The sequence below is a fragment of the Callithrix jacchus genome, chromosome 11 (genome assembly GCF_049354715.1).
Source record: "Callithrix jacchus isolate 240 chromosome 11, calJac240_pri, whole genome shotgun sequence".
In the NCBI taxonomy this organism is placed as follows: domain Eukaryota; kingdom Metazoa; phylum Chordata; class Mammalia; order Primates; family Cebidae; genus Callithrix; species Callithrix jacchus.
In genome coordinates this window covers 37618816-37645261 of record NC_133512.1, presented here as the reverse complement: position 1 = coordinate 37645261, position 26446 = coordinate 37618816, and the positions used below count along the sequence as shown (strand labels likewise).

The 26446-nt window shown below is 36.6% G+C and overlaps 1 protein-coding gene, 1 long non-coding RNA gene and 1 pseudogene across 4 annotated transcripts in view; 1 reads left to right on the top strand and 2 right to left on the bottom strand.

The window, feature by feature from the left end:
• The window catches only part of ABCB5 (ATP binding cassette subfamily B member 5), a 118735-nt gene that overhangs the window by 175 nt on the left and 92114 nt on the right, over positions 1–26446 (top strand). Inside the window, exons 2-11 of the mRNA XM_035253686.3 lie at positions 5216–5270; positions 6850–7000; positions 10476–10530; positions 19188–19379; positions 19465–19636; positions 22049–22173; positions 22257–22434; positions 23773–23886; positions 24203–24313; positions 26274–26399. Of these exons, the coding sequence (XP_035109577.1) occupies positions 5216–5270; positions 6850–7000; positions 10476–10530; positions 19188–19379; positions 19465–19636; positions 22049–22173; positions 22257–22434; positions 23773–23886; positions 24203–24313; positions 26274–26399 (1279 nt within the window). The remainder of the gene's footprint in view (positions 1–5215; positions 5271–6849; positions 7001–10475; positions 10531–19187; positions 19380–19464; positions 19637–22048; positions 22174–22256; positions 22435–23772; positions 23887–24202; positions 24314–26273; positions 26400–26446) is intronic.
• On the bottom strand, positions 79–4501 carry LOC108592851 (methylosome protein WDR77 pseudogene; annotated as a pseudogene). The gene has a single exon (XR_004727945.3). The product of XR_004727945.3 is annotated as a methylosome protein WDR77 pseudogene (transcript).
• The window catches only part of LOC118143665 (uncharacterized), a 31791-nt gene continuing 30059 nt past the window's right edge, over positions 24715–26446 (bottom strand). For both annotated transcript variants that reach the window (XR_013523707.1, XR_013523708.1), the window contains exon 6: positions 24715–26431. This is a non-coding gene — a long non-coding RNA (uncharacterized LOC118143665). The remainder of the gene's footprint in view (positions 26432–26446) is intronic.

Below are 26446 nucleotides of genomic sequence, written 5' to 3'. Positions count from 1 at the left end.
AATTTTTTCCCAAAAATAGCAAAACTATTTGCATTTTGCTAAACTTCAACATAAGCAGTCTTATAACTAATTTAATAGTGATTTTAGGAAGTGCAATAGAATTTACTGCAATAGGATTTATTTATCCAGGATTTATTGATTTAGTGCTGCTTCAGATATCTCCTCTGAATTTCTTGTCTTTAATTTCTTGTCCACCATTATATAGAGGAAAGACGCCTGCAAATTTTAATTTCAATTCTCTATGGACGCTTTATTCCACGTGGTACATTTAATAAAAGAAAACATTGGATTCTGATTTTTTTTTCACTGAATAAATGTCTCTGTGAATATGTATATGAGTTTCTACACCTGGAATTCATTAATTGAAAGTTTTTAAATGGAAATAGTTTTACATCTATTTTATTTCCGCTTTTATATCATAATAACTGTGTTACATTTAGACATACAATCTATAAAACTGGAGAAGACCCCTCTCGGTCATGCAGTTTATTAATTCAGAAAATAGCCAGAGAGAGCGCCCCGGGATACCATTTTCTTATGAGTCAGAATCAGAAACTTCCTTGGGCGAAAGCAAATTCCATTTGTGAATATTTTGCAAATCAAAAGAACTGCATTCCAAACTTCTCCTTTAATCTTTTTGTTATTATCTCAGAGTAAATGTTCCCCTTTCTAAGCACCTTTTCTTCATAAATTCAAAATATTACGTAAAGATGCCCTAGCATAATACTGGTGTGAGGGGATGATTTGGGGACAGGTTTATTTTAGAATGCATCTGTGCTCTTAAGAATTACCTGTGGACTGAATAAATAATGTCTTCAGCATATATTTCACAGGAGGCATTATAAGTGGACAGTAAAGGGTTTGGGCTCTGGTATCAGACTTAAATTCAATCACTAGCATAAATTTGGGTTGTTTACTCTGTGACTGTTTCTCATCTTTCAAGTGGTCTGATAATAATATACTACAGACCTCATTGGTGGACCACAAAAGCTAATTGGTCAGTAGCGACACCAACAGCAAACTGGAACATCTGTATGCTATAGCACAGAAAATTAGAATGGGGAGGTGGTTGATTTTGCTAGTTTCCATGTAGAATTGAGAAACTACACACCTATTTCATTCGGTTTACTAAAGAAGACTCAAGAGGATGGGAGAAAACCATATGAAAGAAAATAGCAACAAGAATTGAAGGTAGGGGTTGGATGGGTCCTGATAAGTGAAATTAGTGGGATACAGGTGTGGGGTCTGGCCATGAAATACAGGCAGGATTCCTATTTAGGGTGGAGGTGACTCATTTGGAGCTGAGAGCAGAATCGTCGCTGCTTTGGGCCATGCTGATTTGCACTACTGCAAGTACTGGGCCACCAGCATGTCTAAGTGACCCTCCAGTTTGCAAACCAGCCAGGAGCATGCTAGGACTAGGAGCTAGTGGGGCGGTGACGCACGCAATGGAACCAGTTTCCTCCGGGAGCCTCAGGCTCCACCAAAGAACACTTGGGCCCGAGAACTGTGTCGAGGGACGAGACTCCCAAACTTGCCCACCTGCCCACGTATTGCTTTCTTATAGCAATGCTGATAATGAGACTTTCACAAAACGACCCAAGCCCTCCCTCGAAACCTTTCCATGAAGGTCAATCGGAATTAGAAATGATTTCCCTGAAACAACATTTATCAAGAGAAGACAGTTTACTGGGTCTTAAGCTTCAAAATCCACATCTAGAGGTGGGGAAAGGTATTGTAGGGTTTTGCAATGCTAAAGCATTTTTTGTCATCTCATGCCTCACCCCAGAGCAAATTGACCGGAACACAAGTAAATTATTAACCTCTGGTAGAATAAAATTAAGTGAATTGTCATTTATCAAAACTGGCAGAACAAGGCATTCTAAGCTGGAGAGGAGCCAGATATTTGTCTTCCTGTGATGTCTTTACAGAAAACTTAAACTCTTCCCTCTAGTCTTTTCTTAATGTTTCAGAATTGTGTGTGTGTGTGTGTGTGTGTGTGTGTGTGTGTGTGTAACTGACAGATTGCTGTGAAATCAGTGGATACAATGTACAACTTTCATTTGGACCTCCTTGAAATGTGAGCATAAAAGCTAATAAATGAAATTTTCAAAAGGGAGACAAAATTCAGAGTACACCTGTTTAATGTGTACCTAATAGAACTCATTTCATTTATAGCTCTAATTTTTTTTCTAAAAGTTAAAAATTACAATCCACTACTTCATACTTATTACCATGGCTAATACTAAGAAAGAGAAAAGAAAAAAGAAAGAACAAGTGTTGGTGAGGATATAGAGAAACTGGAATCTTTTTGCTAGTAGGAATGTAAAATGGTGCAGTTGCTATGGGAGCCAGTGTTAATGTTCCTCAAAAACTTAATAATAGGATTAACATGTAATCCAGCAATTCTACTTCTGGGTATATACTCAAAGGAATTAAAAGGAGTGGGTTGAAGATTTATTTGTACACTCATATTCCTTTTTTTTTTTTAACAATGCCTAAACTCTTTATATCACCAACAACTATTTCTGATTTTCTTTCTGATGCTGGATTTTAAAACCTTAAAAGTCTATAAATATCGCATTCAGACTTTTCACATCAAGAGAAAGGCGCACAGGGCAGAAGACGTCAGGCCCCAGGCTATTTTGGGGTGGGAAAAGTGGCAAAGATTTCTCAATAGTCTGTGTCAGTTTTCTAACTTAATTGAAATGCCTTTAAGCTTTCCTTCATCCCCAAACTTTCCCTCATGGCATCTGTGACAGAAAAACACTCCTCTCTAATATATACCCCATCACTATAAAGCTGGGAGGAGGGGAGTGAACATTACACAGGCAAGCCAAACTTTTTATTCAGCCAGAAAATGGATTTCTGATTCAGTGTAATGGCAAGGAGTTGTGTAAAACCATACCAAGTCCTGCTTCTTCCTCAAAGTGAACTGGGCTGGATTTTTGTGACTGGAAGCATTTCTCATAATAGTGAATTAGGCACTATAAAAAAATAAAATCAATCCCATCTCTATGAGTAGCATAAGAGCTGCTTCCAAGAACCCAGGGATGCCCACATCCCTAACCCACCCAGACATGGCCAATTCTTCATAGACAGCTACGTGGGAAGCATAAAATCCTTTTGTCAACTGTTTTTGGGGGTGAGGGAGAAGCAGTGCTTAGCAAAGGTGTAGCACAGATTTTTTTTCTTCCTGCCCCCACTAAAAACTATAGTTCTACACACACGCTCAGATGCACGTACATGTCCATTTTTAAGAGGGCATTTCCTCCCTGTGAGTACAGGATGCCAGAATCCAGCCGCCCTCATGCTGAGAGACAATGCCTATTAATGGCACAGATCTAGTATCAGCATACTATAGAATGCTCCTGTGTTGTCTCACAAGTTGAGGGGGCAGGGCAAAGAAGTGGACACTCATGGGGGACTTGCTTTTTATCTTAAATCCAGTCTATTCAGCAACACTCGCAGGTCCAGGGGCTGGGAGAGATTCTGTGGGCACAATGTGGTGGACGACCTGGTGGTCCCAGCCCACTGTGGTAAGCAGCGAGGGATTGAGCGGGGACCAAGTAGCATCTCTCACAAAGTCTCTGTGGGCTCGGCTTCTAAACACCTCAGAAAGGCTTGAGTCCAGCACAGCAAGTGAGCAGTCTTCACCGAGAGAGGCCAGGAAAGGAACACTGTGTGGTGAGAACACCAGCCCAGTGACACACTGGGAATGTACAGCTGAGCTCAGGACACAGCTTGTATTCTTGGTGTCGACAAGGGAGACCATCCCATTTTCGTCCCCAAAGACAAAGACTTCACTTTGCTAAGGATGCCAAGCCAGTGAGGTAGGAAGGGAGCCAGAGGCACTGCAGCCAATGTGTGATGCTGGCTTGGGACAGCGGGTATCCCAAAGTAAAATTCTATTGTCCCCACTGCATGAAAGAAACACAGAATCCTTGTGGGGAGAAGCAGTAACACAGGTGACCTGAGCAGCATGAGCTCGGTATGAATTCAGTACCATCTGTTGAGCAAGGTCCCAAACCTTGAGGCAGAAGTCTTTGCTACCACTGACAGCTTGGGTGCCAGAGCTCAGGACACTGACTGTAGACACAATGTCATCATGCTCATACTTGCAGAACTTGCTGACAATAAGTGTCTCATTCTCATCTAGCTCCCACAATTCAACAGCACCTGAATCGGAGGCCACTAGAATACCTCACTCCCCAACCCAAGTGAGGTCAGCCACTCCAGCCTCCATTTGTGCTTCGGCGGAGCAGAAGCCTTCGTTGGGGGCAGCACAAGGGTCCTTAAAAAGCCAGAGGGAGCCGGCCCAGCAGCGGCCACTCAGGCTGGAGGCCCGGAGGAGAAGCACCCCATCGGACCGGTACCGCGCAGCCTCCAACTGCCGTTTCATGCGGGCGGGAGCATTAGGGGGAAGGTTCCACTCCCGGGCCTCCGGGGGCACAAGGGGAGGCGGGGTTTCCCTTCGCATCTCCACGGTTCCAACTTCAGCCTAGACTCCTGTACACTCATATTCCTAATGGCATTACTAGGAATAGCCAAACTGTGGAAGCAGTTGAAGTGATTGACAAAATGTGGCAAAAACATATAATGGAATACTGTTGAGCCTTAAAAAGTAGAATTTCACACATACTACAATGTGGATGAAACATGAAGACATTACGCTCAGTGAATAATTCCAGGATGAACTTTGAAGACAGCCAGTCACAAGAGGAGAAATGCTGTGTGATTCTGTTTATCTAATGTACCGAGGGCAGTCAGATTCATAGAGACAAAACAGAACCGTGATTGCCAGGGGCTGGGAGGAGGGGACAATGGAAAAGTGTTTAATGTACACAGAGGTTTACTTTTGCAAAGTAAAAAGAGTTCTGTGAGTAAACCAAAATAAATGGTGGCACAACAATGTGAATGTACTTAGGGCCTTAGTTATACAACTAAAATCATTCAAGAAGTTAAAGTCTATGTTATGTCTATTTACCCCAATTTTTAAAAATTCTACTCCAGACACACATCTTCCGTTGCTAACCTAACAAGTTTACAGACAACCAGTGACAATTGTCTATCATTAAGTTTATTTTAGAAAGTTCAGTGTTGGTATAAGTTTGCTACCAAGGTGATACCTGACATTTCAGCAAAATATAAATGGAAAAATTTTGCAAATTATATTCACATTATAACTGTTCCATTTTGAACTGCTATTTTCCAGACCTGTACGAGAACAGCCTAAACTGAGAAAGGAAGCTGTTGGATCTATTGAGATAGTAAGTGAAATCAGTTAGAAAATATGCATATCAGAAAATTTTAGAGACTTGTCAGTAGTACATAGAATGATTGTGTTTATTAGATTGCATCCATTATTTAAGAGGGAACTGAAAGAATTCATTAAAGTATCATTTCTGATAGGGAAAAATATAAACAACCTCAAAATTCCACAATAAAGAATAGGGAAGAATAGCATAACATCCACATAATGACTCTGTTTTCAAAGTGTGTGTGTGTGTGTGTGTGTGTGTGTGTATGTATCACACATAAATGTTACCAAAGGATATTTCTGAGTCGTGGGAAATTGTGAGTGACTTTTACTATCTATGTTTACATTTCAGTATATTCCGATGATTCTGCATTGTTATGTGTTATTATTTACAAATCCTTTTAAATCAAAAATAATTATCCAAGTATTTTTTAAAGCCTATGTATCAATACACTTCTTTGAAATCATGTTTAAGGAGCATTTCATGCATCTGTTCACAGACTTGCCCTTCACCAACTCTAATCTCTGTGTCAGCCTGGCTGTCAATGTTATGTCTGTCCCTAGAAATATACATGAAACAGTCCCTATTTTATCAAAAGTCAATTAAAAAAAACTGAATAGTAGTGGAACAGGACAAACTTTATCAAGAAGCTAGCATTATTCTGGAGGAAACTGGAGGAGCAGACACTCTCTTAATGTCTCTAATGCTGAATGCAGTGCTGTGGAATAACACGATAAATATTCATTAGCCATTGCACTGATAAATGGAATAAATATTTTTTGGTCTCCATTCATAAAATATGCAGTAAGTTCCTCCTGCTGTTATTCAAATCTAATTACATTTTAATACCATTTAAATTTTATGTTGGTCTCTCTCAGTAAGATAAATAATCCATGTTTTCAATTTTGCTCATGATTCGGCTTTGGACAAATGCTATGGGGACCTACTACAGAATAGAATATAAAGCATTTAATAGATGGCTTTCAGGCATTTCTTTCTTATCCCAAACAGCCCTTAAAATTATTATTGACTCCCTTAAATATTCTTATTTACAGGATAGATCTTGTTCTGGGTAGAAAAAAGAATCTAAGAAATTTTAAAGGATCACAAATACAATTCATTACGTTTTTACTAGTTAGTTCTGGTGACTGCACTTAGCTATGACATTGCTATGACGCCAGTGAGCCTAGGGAACTAAAAGTGTGCAGATCAACTTTCCATAAACTAAGATGTTGTTGCACTGTTCAAAATATCGTAACTGATTCCCAAATCAACCAAATGGAATAAAGTTTTTGATTTGTACCTGCATCTGACCTGACTTGTGTCAGGTATATACAGTTTGTACTGATTGAGCTGTTTGGTTTTTTTTAATGCCTTTCTTTAAAGGAGATGGTAAATTCTTAATTTTGATATTTGTTTTCACTTAAGATATAAATACATATCTATGATTTTATGCATTCATTTACCATCTTAATCAATCTGTTAAGTCATGTTTACTAGGTGGCAAAGGCTGTAGGCTGCTGTTTTGCCTGAGTGTTCAGTGTGTTTGTTTAATGGCTATGGTACCACCATGCTTTGTTTTCCTTAGTTTCGCTTTGCTGATGGACTGGACATCACACTCATGATCCTGGGTATACTGGCATCACTGGTGAATGGAGCCTGCCTTCCTTTAATGTCACTGGTTTTAGGAGAAATGAGTGATAACCTTATTAGTGGATGTCTAGTCCAAACCAACACAAGTGAGTATAGGATTATTTTTCTGACTCACTGAATTAAATTAAAAAGCTTCTGAACAGAGAAATAAGTAATCAACAGAGTGAATAGACAACTTGTAGAATGGAAGAAAATATTTGTAAATTACGCAACCATCAAAAAACTAACATCTAGAATTTTCAAAGAACTCAAACATCTCACCAACAATAAAATAAACCTTAATAACCTCATTAAAAAGTGGGCTAAGGACATTTTTTTTTTTTTTTTTTTTTTTTAAGACAGAGTTTCACTCTTGTTACCCAGGCTGGAGTGCCATGGCGCGATCTCGGCTCACCGCAACCTCCACCTCCTGGGTTCAGGCAATTCTCCTGCCTCAGCCTCCTAAGTAGCTGGGATTACAAGCACGCACCACCATGCCCAGCTAATTTTTTATATTTTTCGTAGAGATGAGGTTTCACCATGTTGACCAGGATGGTCTTGATCTCTTGACCTCATGATCCACCCACCTTGGCCTCCCAAAGTGCTGGGATTACAGGCTTGAGCCACCGCACCCGGCCAGGACATAAACTTTTCAAAAGGAGCCAGGCAAATGGCCAAAAAGCATATGAAAAAATGCTCAACATCAGTAATCATAAGAGAAATGCAAATAAAACCACAGTGAAACACTGTCTTACACCAATCAGAATATCTACTATTAAAGAGTCAAATAATAACAGATGTTGGTGAGAATGCAGAGAGAGGGGAACACTTATACAGTATTGGATAATGTAAATTTGTAAATTAGTACAACCTTTATGGAAAACAGTATAAAGCAGTATAGAGATTTCTCAAAGATTGAACCACCATTCAATTTTGCAGTGTACCTAAAGGAAAATAAATCACTGTGTCAGAAAGATGTCTGCACTTGTATGTTTATTGCAGCCCTATTCACAATAGCAAAGATATGGAATCAACCTAAGTGTTCAAAATGAATGAATAAATAAAGAAAATGTTTACATACATACATACATACATACATACCATGGAATACTACTCAGCCATGAAAAAGAATAGGATCATGTTTTTTTGCAGCAACATGGATGGAACTAGAGGCCATTATTTTAAATGAAATAACTCAGAAACAGAAAGTCAAATACACATGTTTTCACTTATAAGTGGGAGCCAAATAATGTGTACGCATGAGCATAGAGAGTGGAATAATAGAGACGAGACTCAGCAGGGTGAGAGGGTAAGAGGGGATGTAAGAGACGAAAAATTACTTACTGGCTACAAAGTTCACAATTCAGGTGATGGTTACACAAAAAGCCCAGACTTCACCACTATGCAATATATCCATGTAACACAACTGCACTTGTACCCCCTAAATCTATAAACAAAATTATATAGCCACAAACGGCCACAGCTAACCTATTGGATAGTGCAGATTAGGAATTAAAACTAAAGAAGAACAGAGAATACTAGAGGCTGGGAAGGGTAGAGAGAAGGAAGAGATAAGGAGATATTTATTAATGTTAAAATTATAGCTAGATAGGAGAAATAAGTTCTAGTGTCCTATAGTACTATAGTTAACTATGACTATAGTTAACAATAATATGTGATTTCAAATACCTAGAAGAAAGATACTGAATGTTCCCAACACAAAGAAATGATAAATGTTTGAGATAATGAACATGCTAATTAATCTGATCTGATCACTATGTGTCATATGTATTACAGCACCACTATATTCCTCATAAATATGTACAATTATTATGAGTCCACTATGATTTTTTTAATTAAAATAAAAAAAGAATTAAGGCCCAGAAGATGTCACTGCAATGTGATGGGTGTCCCTTGAAAACATGGTGTCTTCACTTTGCGGGGAAAAGAATAGGAATCATTTAGGTTTAGAGTGAAGACTAGGAGAGTTTTTGTGAAACAGTATGGAAATCCAGTGAATATACTCAGTAAGGTAGTGTCTACCTAACAAACTCAGAACATGTTAAGTAAATAAACCATACTGTTTAAAATTACAGAAACAGAACATCCTTATAAATTGTTTGTTATTCAGACTTTATAATTTTGTATTTGGATACAACTCTACCATAGTAGTCTGAATAATTAATCTCCAAATTTACTGTGAGTAAAACCTTACTATTTTTAGTTTTAAAAGTATTTTATTATTTTTACTATTTATTTGTTTCATGCATTTTGTGATTTTTAATGTTTATAGAAGTAGAATTGTCAATGAGGCTCATAAGGAGTATAATTTTTTAAAGGGAAATTCTAGTCCTTTCCCTCCCAGGATATTGCTAGGAGGCAATATTTTTAGGAACAATGTTTATTTCCTTTATTTGCTCAGTTAAATCTCATTAAAATCTTGATTTCTACCATATGAATTTTGGTATTTTTTTCTACCACGATTCCAGAAATAGAAATAGAAATGATCATTTGCATAAAAATAAATATCAACACTGCAATATGTGATGATGTTATGGTTATATAACAGATGAAAAGTCATGGTGTCTGCAGGTCATTTCAAATGTTTATAATGGAGGTTTAAAGAAGAAAATTATAATCATGGATATCAACCAAGGTTTGTGGTGTTGGTGAAATCAGGACTTTAGTAGACTAATCATTGTACAGTATTTTTTTCTACTAGAAGATATATAAAAAATTTACATAGAAAACTTACAATCCAAAGATTACTTTAAACACTGTTTTAGTATGTTGCTATCCTGGTTATACTCAACAGGTTTCAATGAGCTTTCCGTTTTTCCCATGACTAATTCTTTTAGAACTTTCACACATGTTCTTGCTTTTCTTGGACTTTTGAAATCATTCCCTGGCGTGTTTCAAACTTAATTCAAAGTCTATAATCTCAGGCAGGAGCAAGGAATTCCATTACTATTACTTTCCTGACTGTTGCCTGATCAGAGATGTCCCAAAGAATTCTTTCCATTTATGAGCTACATATTTAATGCTTTCTTATATATTTCCAAGTTGCATGAGTACTTCTTGAGATCAGAGACAATTATTTCCAGTTCTAGGTTAAAGAATAGAAAATGAGATGATAGGCCGGGTGCGGTGGCTCACACCTGTAATCCCAGCACTTTGGGAGGCCGAGGTGGGTGGATCACGAGGTCAAGAGATCGAGACCATCCTGGTCAACATGATGAAACCCCGTCTCTACTAAAAATACAAAAAATTAGCTGGGTATGGTGGCGTGTGCCTGTAATCCCAGCTACTCAGGAGGCTGAGGCAGGAGAATTGCCTGAACCCAGGAGGCAGAGGATGCCGTGAGCCGAGATCGCACCATTGCACTCCAGCCTGGGTAGCAAGAGCAAAACTCCCATCTTAAAAAAAAAAAGAAAGAAAATGAGATGATAACAAACCTGTGTGTAGGCAGTAAATCTGTTACCTTAACAGTGCACTATATTTGGTTTGGAGGGCTATCTATGTATCAGTATGACAAATTATAAATTAATTTCCTCTATAATTTAAAAAACCTTTTTTTTACAGCAAATTATCAGAACTGTACTCAGTCTCAAGAGAAGCTGAATGAAGATATAACTGTGTAAGTCCAAATGAAATGTTAATATCACATTTGATGCATGATGCTTTATTTAAAGCTTTTAAGAAAAAAGCAACTGAAATTTTGTATGACCGTTAATATTACATAAAAATGATTAAAACAAACATTTCCTCTTCTTTCATTAGGTATATAAAGTACAATGAGTACATATTTTTTCTTCTACTTGAATGATATATAGGTCATATTCTTTGAGTTGTATTTGACAAAGCTGTCATCAATTAAAAGATTGTAAAGATTTGCATTTTTATAGCAATTTTGCCTCCTAGACATATCCTGGGAGAAAAAGGACTTGAATTTCCCTTTAAAAAATCATATTCCTTACGAGCCTCATTGACAATTCTACTTCTATAAACATTAAAAATCACAAAATATATGCAACAAATAAATAGTAAAAATAATAAAATACTTTTAAAACTAAAAATAGTAAGGTTTTACTCACAGTAAATTTGGAGATTAATTATTCAGACTACTATGGTAGAGTTGTATCCAAACACAAAATTATAAAGTCTGAATAACAAACAATTTATAAGGATGTTCTGTTTCTGTAATTTTAAACAGTATGGTTTATTTACTCAACATGTTCTGAGTTTGTTAGGTAGACATTACCTTACTGAGTATATTCACTGGATTTCCATACTGTTTCACTAAAACTCTCTTAGTCTTCACTCTAAACCTAAATGATTCCTATTCTTTTCCCCGCAAAGTGAAGACACCATGTTTTCAAGGGACACCCATCACATTGCAGTGACAACTTCTGGGCCTTAATTCTTTTTTTATTTTAATTAAAAAAATCATAGTGGACCCATAATAATTGTACATATTTATGAGGAATATAGTGGTGCTGTAATACATATGACACATAGTGATCAGATCAGATTAATTAGCATATTCATTATCTCAAACATTTATCATTTCTTTGTGTTGGGAACATTCAGTATCTTTCTTCTAGGTATTTGAAATCACATATTATTGTTAACTATAGTCATAGTTAACTATAGTACTATAGGACACTAGAACTTATTTCTCCTATCTAGCTATAATTTTAACATTAATAAATATCTCCTTATCTCTTCCTTCTCTCTACCCTTCCCAGCCTCTAGTATTCTCTGTTCTTCTTTAGTTTTAATTCCTAATCTGCCTTTTATTTCTTTATGTTGTTTGATTGTTCTGACTATAAATTTGAATTAATTAAAATTAAATAAAACTTAAAATTCAGTTTCTCATTCTCAGTCACATGTCAAGTGTTAACAGTCATATCTGGCTGGCTGCCACACAGTACAGCATAGATATTGAATATTTTTTTCATCATGGACAGTTCTATTGGATAGTGCTGTTCTGGGCCACAATGTGAATGATGCCCACTTGAATTCCATATTGCTGCAGCCTCAACTTTCTTTGAGTAAATTTCTTTTCTTAGCTAATTTTACACAAAATTTCTTTATATTGGATCTTTTGAAAATTCTTGATTAGGATCTAGAGTAATGTTTTCTACTGAATTTTTGGTCTTACAGTATTAAAGCAGGGCTCTGATGTACAATCATGAAGTATACTTTTCTTTTACAAAAAGTTTAACAATTTTTAAAATGGGGATCCATTCAAAAGTACACAATGAAAGGGAAAATAAGATGAAAAGATATGCTCATGTACAGTTATTTAAGGGCTACTAAATTGATAAGGAAACATACTTACCATTTATAGTACTTGTTATACTATTATTTTATTTTATTTTATTTTTTGGAGATAAATTTTGGAGAAAAAAAAAACAAAACAAAACAGGCCAGTGCAGTGGCATGATCTTGGCTCACTGCAACCTCTGCCTCCTGGGTTCTAGCAATTCTCCTGCCTCAGCCGACTGAATAACTGGGATTACAGAGGCACGCTGCCATGCCCAGCTACTTTTTTGTATTTTAGTAGAGACAGGGTTTTGCCGTGTTGCCCAGACTGGTCCTGAACTCCTGAGCTCAGGCAACCCACCCACCTCGGCCTCCCAAAGTGCAGGGATTATAGGCATGAGCCACTGCACCTGGCCTGGTTTTTTTTTTTTTTTTTTTTAAGATTGGTTTAAATAATAAGAGATTTATTACCAAGGCCAGCCGCAGTGGCTTACGCATGTAATCCCAACATTTTAGAAGGTGGAGTCCAGCAGATCACTTAAGGTCAGGAGTTCAAGACCAGCCTGGTCAACATGGTGATACCCCATCTTTACTAAGAATACAAAAATTAGCTGGGTGTGGCAGTGGGCACCTGTAGTCCCATCTACTCAGGAAGCTGAGGCAGGAGAATCACTTGAACCTGGGAGTCAGAGGTTGCAGTGAGCCAAGATCATACCATTGCACTCCAGCCTGGGTGAAAGAGAGAGACTCCATTAAAAACAAGAAAAGAAAAAAAAAAAAAGAAAAGAAAAGAGAAAAGAACACCTATAATATTCAATATTAATTAGTATTTATTTTAATTATTAATATATTCCAAAGTACATTAATACTTTGGAAATATTTGTGATACATGTTAAAGAAGATCCTTCAGTCAAATTGGTTTGGAAAAAGTTATCTATAACAGCCTCCTTTTTTGTTTTTTGGTTTTTTGTGTGTGTGTGTGACGGTGTTTCGCTCTTGTTACCCAGGCTGGAGTGCAATGGCGCAATCTCGGCTCACCTCTACCTCGGCTTCCTGTGTTCAGGCAATTCTCCTGCCTCAGCCTCCTGAGTAGCTGGGATTACAGGCACGCGCCACCATGCCCAGCTATTTTTTGTATTTTTAGTAGAGACGGGGTTTCACCATATTGACCAGGATGGTCTCGATCTCTTGACCTCGTGATCCACCCGCCTCGGCCTCCCAAAGTGCTGGGATTACAGGCGTGAGCCACTGCGCCCAGCCTCTATGACAGCCTCCTATGGGATATATATATGATAATATGGCTAGTAAAGGCTCCAATTAGTTAGCTTGGTTTAATCCAAGTTTTCCAACCCTGTTAATATTTGATTGTGGAACCTAATTTCTTTCCATTAAAACTTATTAGCATCTGTGGAACTAATATTTTAATGAACATATTTTTGGGAAGCATTGATTTGCATAATTTTTCTGAGTGTAAAGTAATAATATTTCTTCCATTTGTAATAATCAGAAACTGAAGAATTCTATTCCACCTGTTATTTTCCAAAGAAAATGACTCAGCTTTATAATTTCAATGTTAAGTCTATGTCTCTGTCTTATTTATCAGAAAATTATTCTAAAAATAGTTGAATCTTTTCTTGCTGACTCCAGGTTAGAATGACCAAATAGTGCCAGGATTACTGCTGTTCAATATGTTTCCTTCTCTTTTGCTGTCAAAAGTTGATTACTTACTTCTGGATGAACTTCTAAGCAACTTGATCCTTTTCTTTTGCCACTTCTAATGTATCTAGCATAACCTACCTGAAACAGAAGGGGCAAACTAGACAGCCAAGTTTGTGTTAGATTAACAGATATATAGTAAATATTCAATAAATGAAGCCATTAAATCAATCCTAATTTGGGTGACTTTTGGAATCAGAAAGCTAAGCCCTCAAGGGTGGCTTCATTTCATGACACAAAATTAATTGCCTTGGCTCTGGGACTACTAAAATTCTTCTTCTGGATCCCAGGTAGTTTGGAAGTCTGATTACTAGATGAATAAGTAGAGTTCTTCCATGTGGAAAAATTGAATCTGTTGTTTTGTTTGTTTGTTTATAAAGAATTTTTTTTAAAGTAAGTCAGTGCTTCTATAAAATTATTTTAAATTATTTTTTCTGATTGAATCATATTTTCATTGTAGAAAATGTAAAAAGATACAAATGGTCAAAGAAGACAATTAAATCACTTATACATAATCCCACAACTAATAGATATAAAGATTAATTTCTGTTTATATTATTATAGTATTTTTACATGTATAGTGGTACATATGTAATTTTAGTACAATTTTACTGTTTATATGATTTTAATACCTTTGTTGATGTATAATTTACTTAGCATATAATTTACCAGTTTCAATTGTGCAACTTAATGATTTTTGTAAATGTAAAGGGTTGTACAACCATCACCACAATGTTTTAAAAACACTTGTTATCCTTCTACAAAGGAACACTTTTATCCTTCTACAAAGATTCTCATTTGCAACCAATCCCTATTCCCATGCCCAGCTTGGGGCAACTCCTTATCTGCTTTTATCTTGAAAGATTTGCATATTATTGACATTGCATATGCTTGGAATATATAATATGTAAAGTTCTTACACCTGCTTCTTTTTTTTGGCATACCGTTTTTGAGGTTCATCGATGTCATAACAGGTAGGAGTAGTTTATTGCGTGTTATTGCTTACTAGTAATCCATTGCAAAGCTGTATCACATTATGTTTATTTCTTCACCAGCTTATGGACATTTGGATTATTTCTACTTTTTGGCTATTTACAAATAATGCTTCTGTGAACACTGATCTACACTTCTTTGTGTGGACATATGTTTTTATTACTCTTGAGTAGACCTAGGAGTGGAATTGCTGGGTCATATGGTAAATTTAGGTTTGTCACTTTAAAACACTGCCAAACTGTTTTTTCAAAGTGGCTACACCATTTTACTGTCTCACTAGCAGGGTCTGAGGGTTCCAGTTTCTCCACATTCTTATCAACACCTGTTACTGTCTGCCTTTTTAATTACAGCCATTGTAGTAGGTATGAAGGGGTATTATGACTTTAATTTGCATTTCCCTAGTGACTAATGATGAGCATTTAATGTACTTTTTAATCTATTAATGTATTTTCTTTGATGAAATGTCCATTCAAATATTTTACCTATTTTTAAATTGTGCCATTTGTCCTCTTATTATTAAGTGGAAATAATTCTTTATAAATTCTGATTACAAGTTCTTTGTCAGATATATGATTGGCAAATATTTCCTCTCCATCTTTGGGAGTTTTCACTTTCTTAGAGGTTTCTTTTGAGGGACAAAATTTTTAACTTTGGTAAAGTTCAATTCATTAAGTTTTTGTTTTATGGATTACACTTTTGAGTGTGGGAATTTTTTGCCTAACCTGAGGTGATGAAGATTTTTCTTTACATTTTCTTCTTGAAATCACAATGTTTTAATTCTTAAACCCTTAGATCTGTGATCCATTTTGAGTTAATCTCTGTGAATGATGTGAGGTGATGGTTTAAATTTATCTTTTTTGCATGTGGCTATCCAGTTGTCCCAGAATCATTTGTTGAAAATCCAAATGCATTTCTCAAATGCATTGCCTTGGCACCTTTGCTAAAAATCAAGTGCCAGTAAATGTAAGGGTCAGTTTCTGCTCTCTCAGCTCTGTTGCAGTTATTGAGATATCTGTCTTTATGCCAGTGCTGTATTGGTTAGATTACTGTAGTTTTATAGTTTTCATAAATAAACTCAGGAAATGTAAGTTCTCCAAATTTGTTCTTCTTTTAAAAATTACTTTGACTATTCTGAGTTCTCTACATTTCTATATATATATTTTATGATCACCTTGTCTATTTAGGAGAGCACACGCGAGAATTTTGACAGGGATTGCATTGAATCTATCAATAAATTTGGGGAAAATTGTCATCTTAACAACACTGAGTCTCCCAGTCCATCAACAAGGAGTGTCTCTTCATTTATTTAGATCTTCTTTAACTTCTCCTAATAATGTCTTGTGGTTTTCAGAGTATTCATCTTACATTTATTTTACTTGAGTGTTGCAAACATTTTCCCCACAACGTTAAAAAAATTCAGCTAGATGATTTGTATTAAGGCTGTAGCGTTCCATCCTATCCTTGAATAGTACCTCTTACAAGAAAACACAGTAAATTATTTGTGATGGTTATGTTCTGTTAAAGTTTCTGTGAAAATTGAATTATCAAATTCTAAACTATTAATTACCCTTAGGAGAAATACAGTGTTAGGATCCTGTGAGCCTCTGGTAACAAACTTTTCATCAACCAAATAACATGCAACCTCACTTTATGTGTGCTTTTGTTTAAAGTCATCTTATTCAATATGTGTCAGTGATTCTTTAACATTGAATTCATCATCAACAGCACTATATCTCATGCCTGAATGAAGCTTATCTGACACACCTGTTTTCTACATAGGGCACATCACAGCCTTCTAGCAACTACCTCACTAGCCTCTTGGCAGATTCACTTAATTCTTCCTCTACCTGGGTGTTCTCAGCCAGTCCCTTTGTCTTAATTACCACCTGCCTAACAGTTACCGCTTTCAAATCCACATCCCTTGCCTAGACCCCCTCTCTTGTGCTTCCATTTCTCATTTTCAGCTTCTTACTTGATCTCCACTTTGAGGTTTAACAGGCACTTCGGTCTTTGCAAATCTAAATCCGAGCTCTCTCTATGTCCTGCAAATCTTGTCTTTGTCCCCGTCCCTCACAAGTGAAAGTGATATCCTCATTGCCAGCTGCTCAATTCAAAACCTAAGAAGTTATTCTTGATTTCTCCCTTTCCAATCCAATACATTGGCAACATTTTTTCAGGAAGACAAAGATTACTTTATTATTACACACAAACACACACACACACACACAGTATAAGACACTAGTGTGTACCTGTAGCCCCAGTGTTATGGACCATCAGTGCCAGCTACTCAGGAGGCTGAGGTAGGAGAATCCCTTAAGCCTCAGAATTTGAGGACAGCCTGGGCAATACAGCAAGATCCCATCTTTTTTAAAAAAGGCAAAAAATTTCGGTGGCTCACACCTGTAATCCCAGCACTTTGGAAGGCCGAGGCAGGTGGATCACGAGGTCAAGAGATCGAGACCATCCTGGTCAACATGGTGAAACCCTGTCTCTACAAAAAAAATACAAAAAATTAGCTGGGCATGGTGGCGCGTGCCTGTAATCCCAGCTACTCAGGAGGCTGAGGCAGGAGAATTGCCTGAACCCAGGAGGCGGAGGTTGCGGTGAGCTGAGATCGCGCCATGGCACTCCAGCCTGGGTAACAAGAGCGAAACTCCGTCTCAAAAAAAAGCAAAAAAATTATAAAGCACTAAGAAATCTAAATATCCATGCTAGAGCAAACAGTTGGCAATTGAACATCCTGGGTCGATTGTATGCTTGAAGGAAACTGTAACTGATTAGATCCCCATGGGAGAGAGAGAATCCGCATAGGCAAAGGGCAGGCCTACCTGTGACAACTTTTCAAGTTCTCTCTTCTCTTCAAGGATCATGAAAGGTACTTCCTTCAAGGTGAGGCATACAATCTGGTGCTCTTCAGGCAGATTATATTCTTATAATCTAGACGACTGAATGAAAAGGATTTTTCTTTTTCAGGATGGGTGTCATTTGGAGGCAGGAATGGAGATTTTTGCTTGGACAGTCTTCCCAGTCATGTGTCTGGCAGCGAAAGTTGGTTGTTCTTGTTCAGGGTGTCCATTAGTCTGGCAATTTTTGTTTCTAAAATACACGTAAAATCTGTCTGCTTCTTTTTATGTAGACTGCCATGATTCTCATCCAGGCCCCAATTCTTCTCACCTTGGCCATGGCAGTAGCTTCTTAACAGAACTTCCTGCTTCCATTATTTCTGCTTTCATCCATCCTCCACAGAGAAGCTGGAGTGGTCTTTTAAAAAGTTGATAATGCCATCCCATGCTTAGACCTTCCAATGATCTTCTGCTTCTCTTGGAATAAAAGGTGAAATATGCACTATAAAAACCCAAGAATATGCCAGATTCTCCAGCCTCATCATTTCTTACCACTTTGGACTTCTTTTGTTTCTGGAACATGCTAAACAACTTTTCTTGACTCAGTCTCTCCTGGGAGAGATGTTTTTCCTCTCCCTGGAATGCACTTCCTGCTCTTTTTATGGGTAGCTTAATTTCATGTTTTGGATCCCAACTATAATATCACTTCCTCACAGAAACTTTTCTTAACCACTCTATTTATCTGCACTAGCTCTCCCAACCCATATTTACCCACCAGTTATTCTGTGGCCTATCCCCTGTTTACTTCCTTCATAGAAAAACCTATTTTTTTTCTCTTTGTATATTGTCTACCTCCTCCCAGAATTGGAGGACTTATTATCTTGCTCATGACTGTGTCTCTAGGACCTCACACATAGTGGGCACTCAGTATATATTTATTAAATAGTTACATTTCTTATCTGGTCTCCTACTGTTCCATATTTGGATGGTTTGCAGCTTTTCCATATTGTTACAAATGCTACAAAAACTATTTATATAGATGAATCTTTGTATATATCACCTTAGGGTGAATTCCTTAAGTTGAATTTTGGGCTATGTATAGTTTTTAAGCTTTTTATCAAATGCTTTTGACTGCTATCATTTTTTGTTTTTACCCTCCAGTTCTGCCTACAGTTACCTAATTACCTCAATGGAAATTTTTTATATGAAAGTATTAAAAATACTGAAAGGAAATACAAGTAGCAAGAGTGTTTAAAAATACTAATTTCTGCCAATAATGTAAAAGATATACTCTATGTCTTACCAGGGAAACCTAGATCATTACATTCAATGTACTTCACCTCATCGCATGTTATTTTTAGTTCTCTTTATAGGTTCTAGCATAAATTTCCTCAATCAAATACTGTGATTGACTTTTTGTGTGTAACAAGAGGAAAATGTGCTGCTGTCTCACATTCTAACACTCTTTCTTCAGGTTGACCCTGTATTATGTTGGAATAGGTGTTGCTGCCTTGATTTTTGGCTACATACAGATTTCCTTTTGGATTGTAACTGCAGCACGACAGACCAAGAGGATTCGAAAAGAGTTTTTTCATTCAGTTTTGGCACAGGACATTGGCTGGTTTGATAGCTGTGACATCGGTGAACTTAACACTCGCATGACTGAGTAAGAGGATGATATTGTAGTATGTTAGCTTTGTTCTCATATGTGACATGTAAATGACTTAACTACATTTATTTGCTTGTTTCAGTGACATTGACAAAATCAGCGATGGTATTGGAGACAAGATTGCTCTGTTTTTTCAAAACATGTCTACTTTTTTGATTGGCCTAGCAGTTGGTTTGATGAAAGGTTGGAAACTCACCCTAGTGACTCTATCCATATCTCCTCTTATAATGGCTTCAGCAGCAGCATGTTCTAAGGTAAGCGAGCCGGCTGATACAATATTGAATGGAAGCAGCAGTGTGGACTAAAGGACTCATGGAGTTTGGCAAAAAATGGCTTTTCTATTCATTTGCCATGTCCCAAACTACAAAGGCATATTATACACCACAAATACTTTTGATTTTGTTCATAATTAGTCACCTTTCTATCTTCAAGTTATTTGGCTAAAATAAAATTTGTTTTTAATATCTTACAACATTGAAAACATTTCTCTTCATTTAGTAGTCTAACATAACTTTAAGTCGTAGCATGGACAAAGTATGATGCCATTATACACGTGATGTTTAGTTATTGCTATTGGAACAGGCTTGTTGGTTCTAAATTCCCAGATAAATGTGTTACGATTCATTTCACTGGGTAGAATGAAATAAGAAAATCCTAAAACAGTAAACACTTAAAATACTTCTTTATAGCACCCTCTTAAAGTGTATATATATATATATATATATATATATATATATATATATATACATCTATATGTAAATGCTTTTTGAGGCAAAGTCTCACTTTGTCACCCAAGCTGGAGAACAGTGGTACAAACACAGTTCACTGCAGCCTCTACTTCCCAGGCTCAAGTCATCCGCCCACCTCAGCCCCCAAGTACCTGGGACTATACAGGTGCATGTGACCATGCCCACCTAACTTTTGTACTTTTTGTTTAGACAGGTTTTTGCCATGTTGCCCAGGCTAATCTCAAATTCCTGGGCTCAAGCAATCAATCCACCCACCTTGGCATCCTAAAGTGCTGGGATTGCAGGCTAGTAAGCCACCTCACTAGCCAAGTTTATATTTTGATAAGGCTTTCAATTACATTTCAAATGTCTGCTAATATCTATTTTTATGTACCACATGAATATGTTTCAGTTTTTTAAACAAATTATGTATTTGCATTCTAAATTACATTTTTAGCACTGTTTTGGTGTAGGTATACCACAAAATTGTAATCTTATTTACAGCCTGGTTTTGAAACCAGTATCTTATGAAGTCTAAAAACAACAAATATATCTCTAATATTACTCTCTAAATCATATCTTTGGCAATTCTATCAGTGTATATACTCATCTAAATCCGAGGCACCATGCTTTAAACTTTGCAATACTAATTGTTCTTTATGGAAACCCAGTTCATAACATTCCCAGAGTTTATTTGCTAACCATATACAAATTCAACCAAACAAGAATTTTCAGCAATAAAAATATTCAATAGTGGGCTAATCCCTTAACAACAGGCTTGGATATTTGGACAGCGCACCTTTACTTAGTGTGACTCCAAGTGTTGACTTTGTAGCCTTTATCAAAACCTTCATCCTCAGCTTATTTGAAATGAGGAAGGAAATCTCAGTAGAAAGATTGGCTGCCGTAAGTTACTAAGATCAGAACCTTAACTGCCCACAGAAGAGAGGTAAATAAGGAAGTTTAAAGGAATAGCAGTGGGTAGTCTAAATTCTATTACTGTATTGATCAAGAAGCAGAAGAAGGTGAAGGTCAGAGTTATCCAAATGATGCAGTACTAGAATGGATTGTTTCTACCTTCCTTCAATTCAACCTGGCAATTATCTGTTAAACACTTGCTAAGTAGAAGGATTTGTGCCAGGTGGTGTTTCCCCTCTAGTGATATACTACAGGAATAATTGTCTTTAGTAAGTGAAGTCAGAAAATAATGAGTATTACTCAGCTTCTTCTACCCTCTGACTTCAACAGTTATCCAAGCATGTCTTATATAAAATCAGCTCCTATTATGTGGAATATATTTTTAAGGTGGATAGACTTGCTATGCAAATAGGCAATAGTTATAAATTCACAGCTCTGAAGGCAGTGTTCTTGCTATTCCCTTTGGTGGAACTGTTGTGCTAATTACAAAACTGTAAAAGGATTAGTAAATGGGACATAAAACAGAGAAGGCCATGTGAAATCAGGTAAACCTGTCTAGTCACCAATAGTGGTATTTTCCCCTTTCTCTCTGAAGTCTTACCTCTTAGTATTTGAAGACAACGCATTTACTAGAGAGACTGCAACATGCAGTAATGATTTTATCGTTACATCCCACACATCGTCAGGATTGTGTTCCTCTTTCTGACACAGCCCTGAGACCCACAACTTCTGGAAGCTTTGCTTTGTACATAGCAACAAATCAAATCCAGTCAAATCAGGCCCACTAATTTCCAGAGTGTACACACACAAAAATGGTGTCCTTAATATCCTTCTCCAAATCAAGTCTTTCTCAACTGTGCCAATGTAGACATCCTTTTCCAAAAAGAGTTTTTAAAAATACAGAGATAGAGTTTTAAAACACACCATTAGGCTACTTAGAATTCAAATTCTACCTGACTTCAGTGCTCGGTACATTACTATGCAGAGTCATTCTTTAACTGTGGTGGTGGTTTATTACAGATGGTCATCTCATTGACCAGTAAGGAATTAAATGCCTATTCCAAAGCTGGGGCTGTGGCGGAAGAAGTTTTGTCATCAATCCGAACAGTCGTAGCCTTTGGGGGCCAGAAGAAAGAACTTCAAAGGTCTGTCCCTTTTAATATAACAAAATCTGCTTGGTTTTATTTTCCCCAGTGGCTACTAATAAGTTGGGTTCTGTTTTTGTAAGGTATACACAGAATCTCAAAGATGCAAAGGATTTTGGCATAAAAAAGGCTATAGCTTCAAAACTGTCCCTTGGTGCTGTGTACTTCTTTATGAATGGAACCTATGGACTTGCTGTTTGGTATGGAACTTCCTTGATTCTTAATGGAGAACCTGGATATACCATCGGAACTGTTCTTGCTGTAAGTCTTGTTTGAGAACAAGGTATCTGGCCTGGAAAATCTTTCCTTATCTAGTTTAGCCAAAATTCCTCTTCGAAGATGAATATCCAAGACGAATGTTTTTAATAAACAAACATTTGTTTACCTCAAATTATTTGTATGCACCTTTATGGTTATGAATTGACAGGATTTATTCATCCAGCATGTTTTAGGGTCCTCGTTGTGTCAAGGACACAACAATTCTGCTTTTAGCAGAATCATAATTGAATTCCCCATTGGGAGATACATTCAGTTTTCTTAATCTAACCGTGAAAAAGGCCATTCTTTAGTGAGATTTTTCCTTTCATCTTGGCTGAGATCAGACGGCATTCTACATTCACCTTACTAAATGTCTTCTCTCCATAAATAGTCTGTAGAGTTTGCACTCACCTCCTCTTCCTCTGTTATTTCAGTATGTAGTAAAGACTACATATAGCTCTGTCCAATATCACAGTTTGAAGACTTTTAAATTTCTAGAGGTTATATGTTAAATAATAATTTATTCAGTTATCCTCCCAAGTTATAACAATAAACAGATCAGTACAGGATTAAGAAACATTTGTCTTGATGAATCAAAATGATGTGCTCTACATACTTTGATCCTGATTTGGCCTTTCCATTCTATAGATTTCTCTTCTTTCCATTAAATTCATCTTTTGAACTTGAGGCATTCATAATTAATATTTTAGCTATTCATTTATCTCACATAAAGTGAAATATGAACATGAAGGATTTTTTTTACTCATTCGTGCTCCTCAATTTATGTGTGGCTAGGTAAATGGCTTACTAAGCCTGAGCATCCTCATCTAAAAGATAGAAATAAGAGCTCCTAGCTTGAGGGATTCTTTTCTTCTTTGACTTTTTGCAGAGATGAGCCTCTCTTAAAATGGGTAACTGTCCCCAGTACACAAATTCCAAAACAGTTTGAGTGAAAACAGTACAATGTCTCTGAGCCAATGAAATCTACTGCATTTTTCTTTTTAAAGTTTAAGGGGTCACCTAGCAAGGAGGGGAGTGTAATTCACCGTTGGGTTTATACATGGCAGGCACACTTCAGTCAGCAGATTTTCCCAGTCACACATCCCAGCAGGTGATAACTGGAAGACTATGAGATAGTCAAAAGTTGTTTCCCTATTAGGAAAAGGCCAAGGATATTTGGATTATTTTGTGTTTCCTTTTTACTTGGTCATACTTTCATTCTTTCTTACCTAATTTTTCTAATATCTCTCTGTGAGCCCAAACCAATAATTATATATTACATTCTATTGTCTTTCTTGTATAACTGCAGACAGCTAAATATCATTTTGTTTGTTCCTGCAGGTTTTCTTTAGTGTAATCCATAGTAGTTATTGCATTGGAGCAGCAGCCCCTCATTTTGAAACCTTCACGATAGCCCGAGGAGCTGCCTTTAATATTTTCCAGGTTATTGATAAGGTAAGACCTCTTATTGCTTTGAAGAATAACTATCATTACTGCAAAATGGAGACAAAAAACATGCACACTTGCTTCACTAAAACAATAAAATGGGAAAATTAATGTGGCTCAGTTGTTTATGGGAAAGAAAGATTGCTTTTAACTCTTTTCTACAAGGAGATTGTGTTTTACTGAAGCCTTCATGTCTAACTCAATGCACTTCTAAAGCAGAAAGGAAACCGTTGTGGAAGAAAACCACCCTTAAACTATTTTTAGGACGTAGAGAGTGTCAGCTTACTCCTTTGAAGATTTATAACATTTCCTTTGTTTTTCTAAGAAACCCAGTATAGATAACTTTTCAACAGCTGGATATAAACCAGAATCCATAGAAGGAACTGTGGAATTTAAAAATGTTTCTTTCAATTATCCATCAAGACCCTCTATCAAGGTAGGTTAAAACAAATTATATGATTGTACAGTTTTCTGAAATTGTCTTCTACTGGCCAAGATCTTCTCTGACACGATTACTTAGGATCACTTTGACCAAGATTTTGGCTACTCTGCTTACAGACTTGAGGAGATAGATAAATAATGAACAAATAAGTTTGGATCAACGAGTTATATTTTGCAGCATTTTTTCTATATTCAACTGACTAAAGCATTTTCAGCTCTGTGAAATTCTTCTACTCTGGATTTGGGAACACACCGAAGTGTCTTTGGTTGATGGTGCCACCTATTGGTGGCTCCTAAATGCTACTCCACTCAACACAGATAACATTTTAACCCCCTCATCTATAACCTGGGAGAATTATGCACTTGTGCCTTTTCCTTCTTCCTTTCCTAGGGCTTTTACTGCACCAGCAATTGTGGTTAGTACTTTATCACCTTTACACACACACACACACACACACACACACACACACAGAGTTTATCCTACTCTATCATTTAGCCTTTGACAAGTTCTTGTGAAAATGTGTCTTTATTGCCTTCCCCCTTTGACTTCATTAGTGTATGTACCCAAAAAGTAGTTTCTGTTAAAGACAGAAAAAGGTAATTATTAATAATAAAACACTTGCTTCGTAGAAAAGGCATGATTTTAAGTGAAATAGATAAAATTACTAATGTAATCAATTGCTAATGTCTTTTATAGAATTTGTATAGACCTACCTACTTCTACTTCTTTTTCTTCTGATTAAAATTTTGATTGAAATTCTCTTTTCAAAGCTCTTTATTTTTTAAAAAACATTGTTACTTAATTACCATTATTGGAAAAGTATTGAGTTCCACCATTTTTCTTAATTGTAGAGAATTTCAAACTACATTTTGCAACTACATTTGGATTGGCTTCCTGAGGACTTAAGCACTAATTGTGCCATTTTATTGCATGGGAAAGTGTTCTTTGGGTTTTAAACAACTATTTTTAAAATAACTTTTGAAACATAACCCTTTTTGTTAAACTAAAGAATGAAATTTTTTTTGGTCCACCCATTTGAAATAAATAAAACAAATTCTTTCAAGGAACGATCAGAAACCAAATCTAGAGTAAAAGTGCAGGTGCGAGAAGAGGTACTCCTCGTGGTCCCCGATTTCTCACTTCCTTCAGAGAACTTTTCTCTGCTTGGCCCTTTGAAGGTTTTGTGTTTGGCTTATGCAAAGGGTCCATTGCTTTACAAATGGTGAGATCAAAGTAAGAGAATTCAAGGGGAGATTCCCCTGTTCAGGGCTAACTACACACAGATGCAAGCAAGGATAGGTGAGAATTTCTCAGCAGGATCACTGTTGTCATTTGAGAGGGTCATTACTGTGAGACCTCACACTGCAGGTACCTGAGACGCTAAATGCTGTAGCAACTCCAGTCATTGAGCAAATGTTTAAAATGTTTCCTCATAGGTCACCATGAGACCTACCAGGGTTTCTAATGATAAACTATCATCTATTGGGAGTCCCTGAGAAACTCTGCCAGTTGTTTCACTTTAAAATATGCTTTGCAATTATGTTAGTATATTCCAAGAAGGAGCTTCCTTAAATAGCTTGTGACAATATCTGGCAAGATTTCATTCACTTGTTACAAATTAGGACAAGACTTTCATTAACTTGATAGTCAAAATTCATATAAAACATTTTAGTTGAAAATGTGGACAGTTTACTAGTTAATATTCTGAGAGTACTCTTAATTTAGATCTCTTATTTAGAGAGAGAGATAATGAGAGATTATTTTACTATTATTTTTATAAGTTATTTAAGCTATTATTATACATGTACATGAAACAAACATAACAAGATCTCATTTTTTTTTAAGTTCCACAGAAGAATTTGTTTTGGTTTATAATTATATATTCATTTTCTGAAAATGTGTTCGTCATATTCCTACTGCAGTTTTATGATTTTCCCTCCATACATTCCAATAGATTCTGAAGGGTCTGAATCTCAGAATTAAGTCTGGAGAGACAGTCGCCTTGGTCGGTCCCAATGGCAGTGGGAAGAGTACGGTAGTCCAGCTTCTGCAGAGGTTATATGATCCAGATGACGGCTTTGTAAGTGCAGCTAGCAAAACCATGCAGTCTACCTAATGGAACATGGA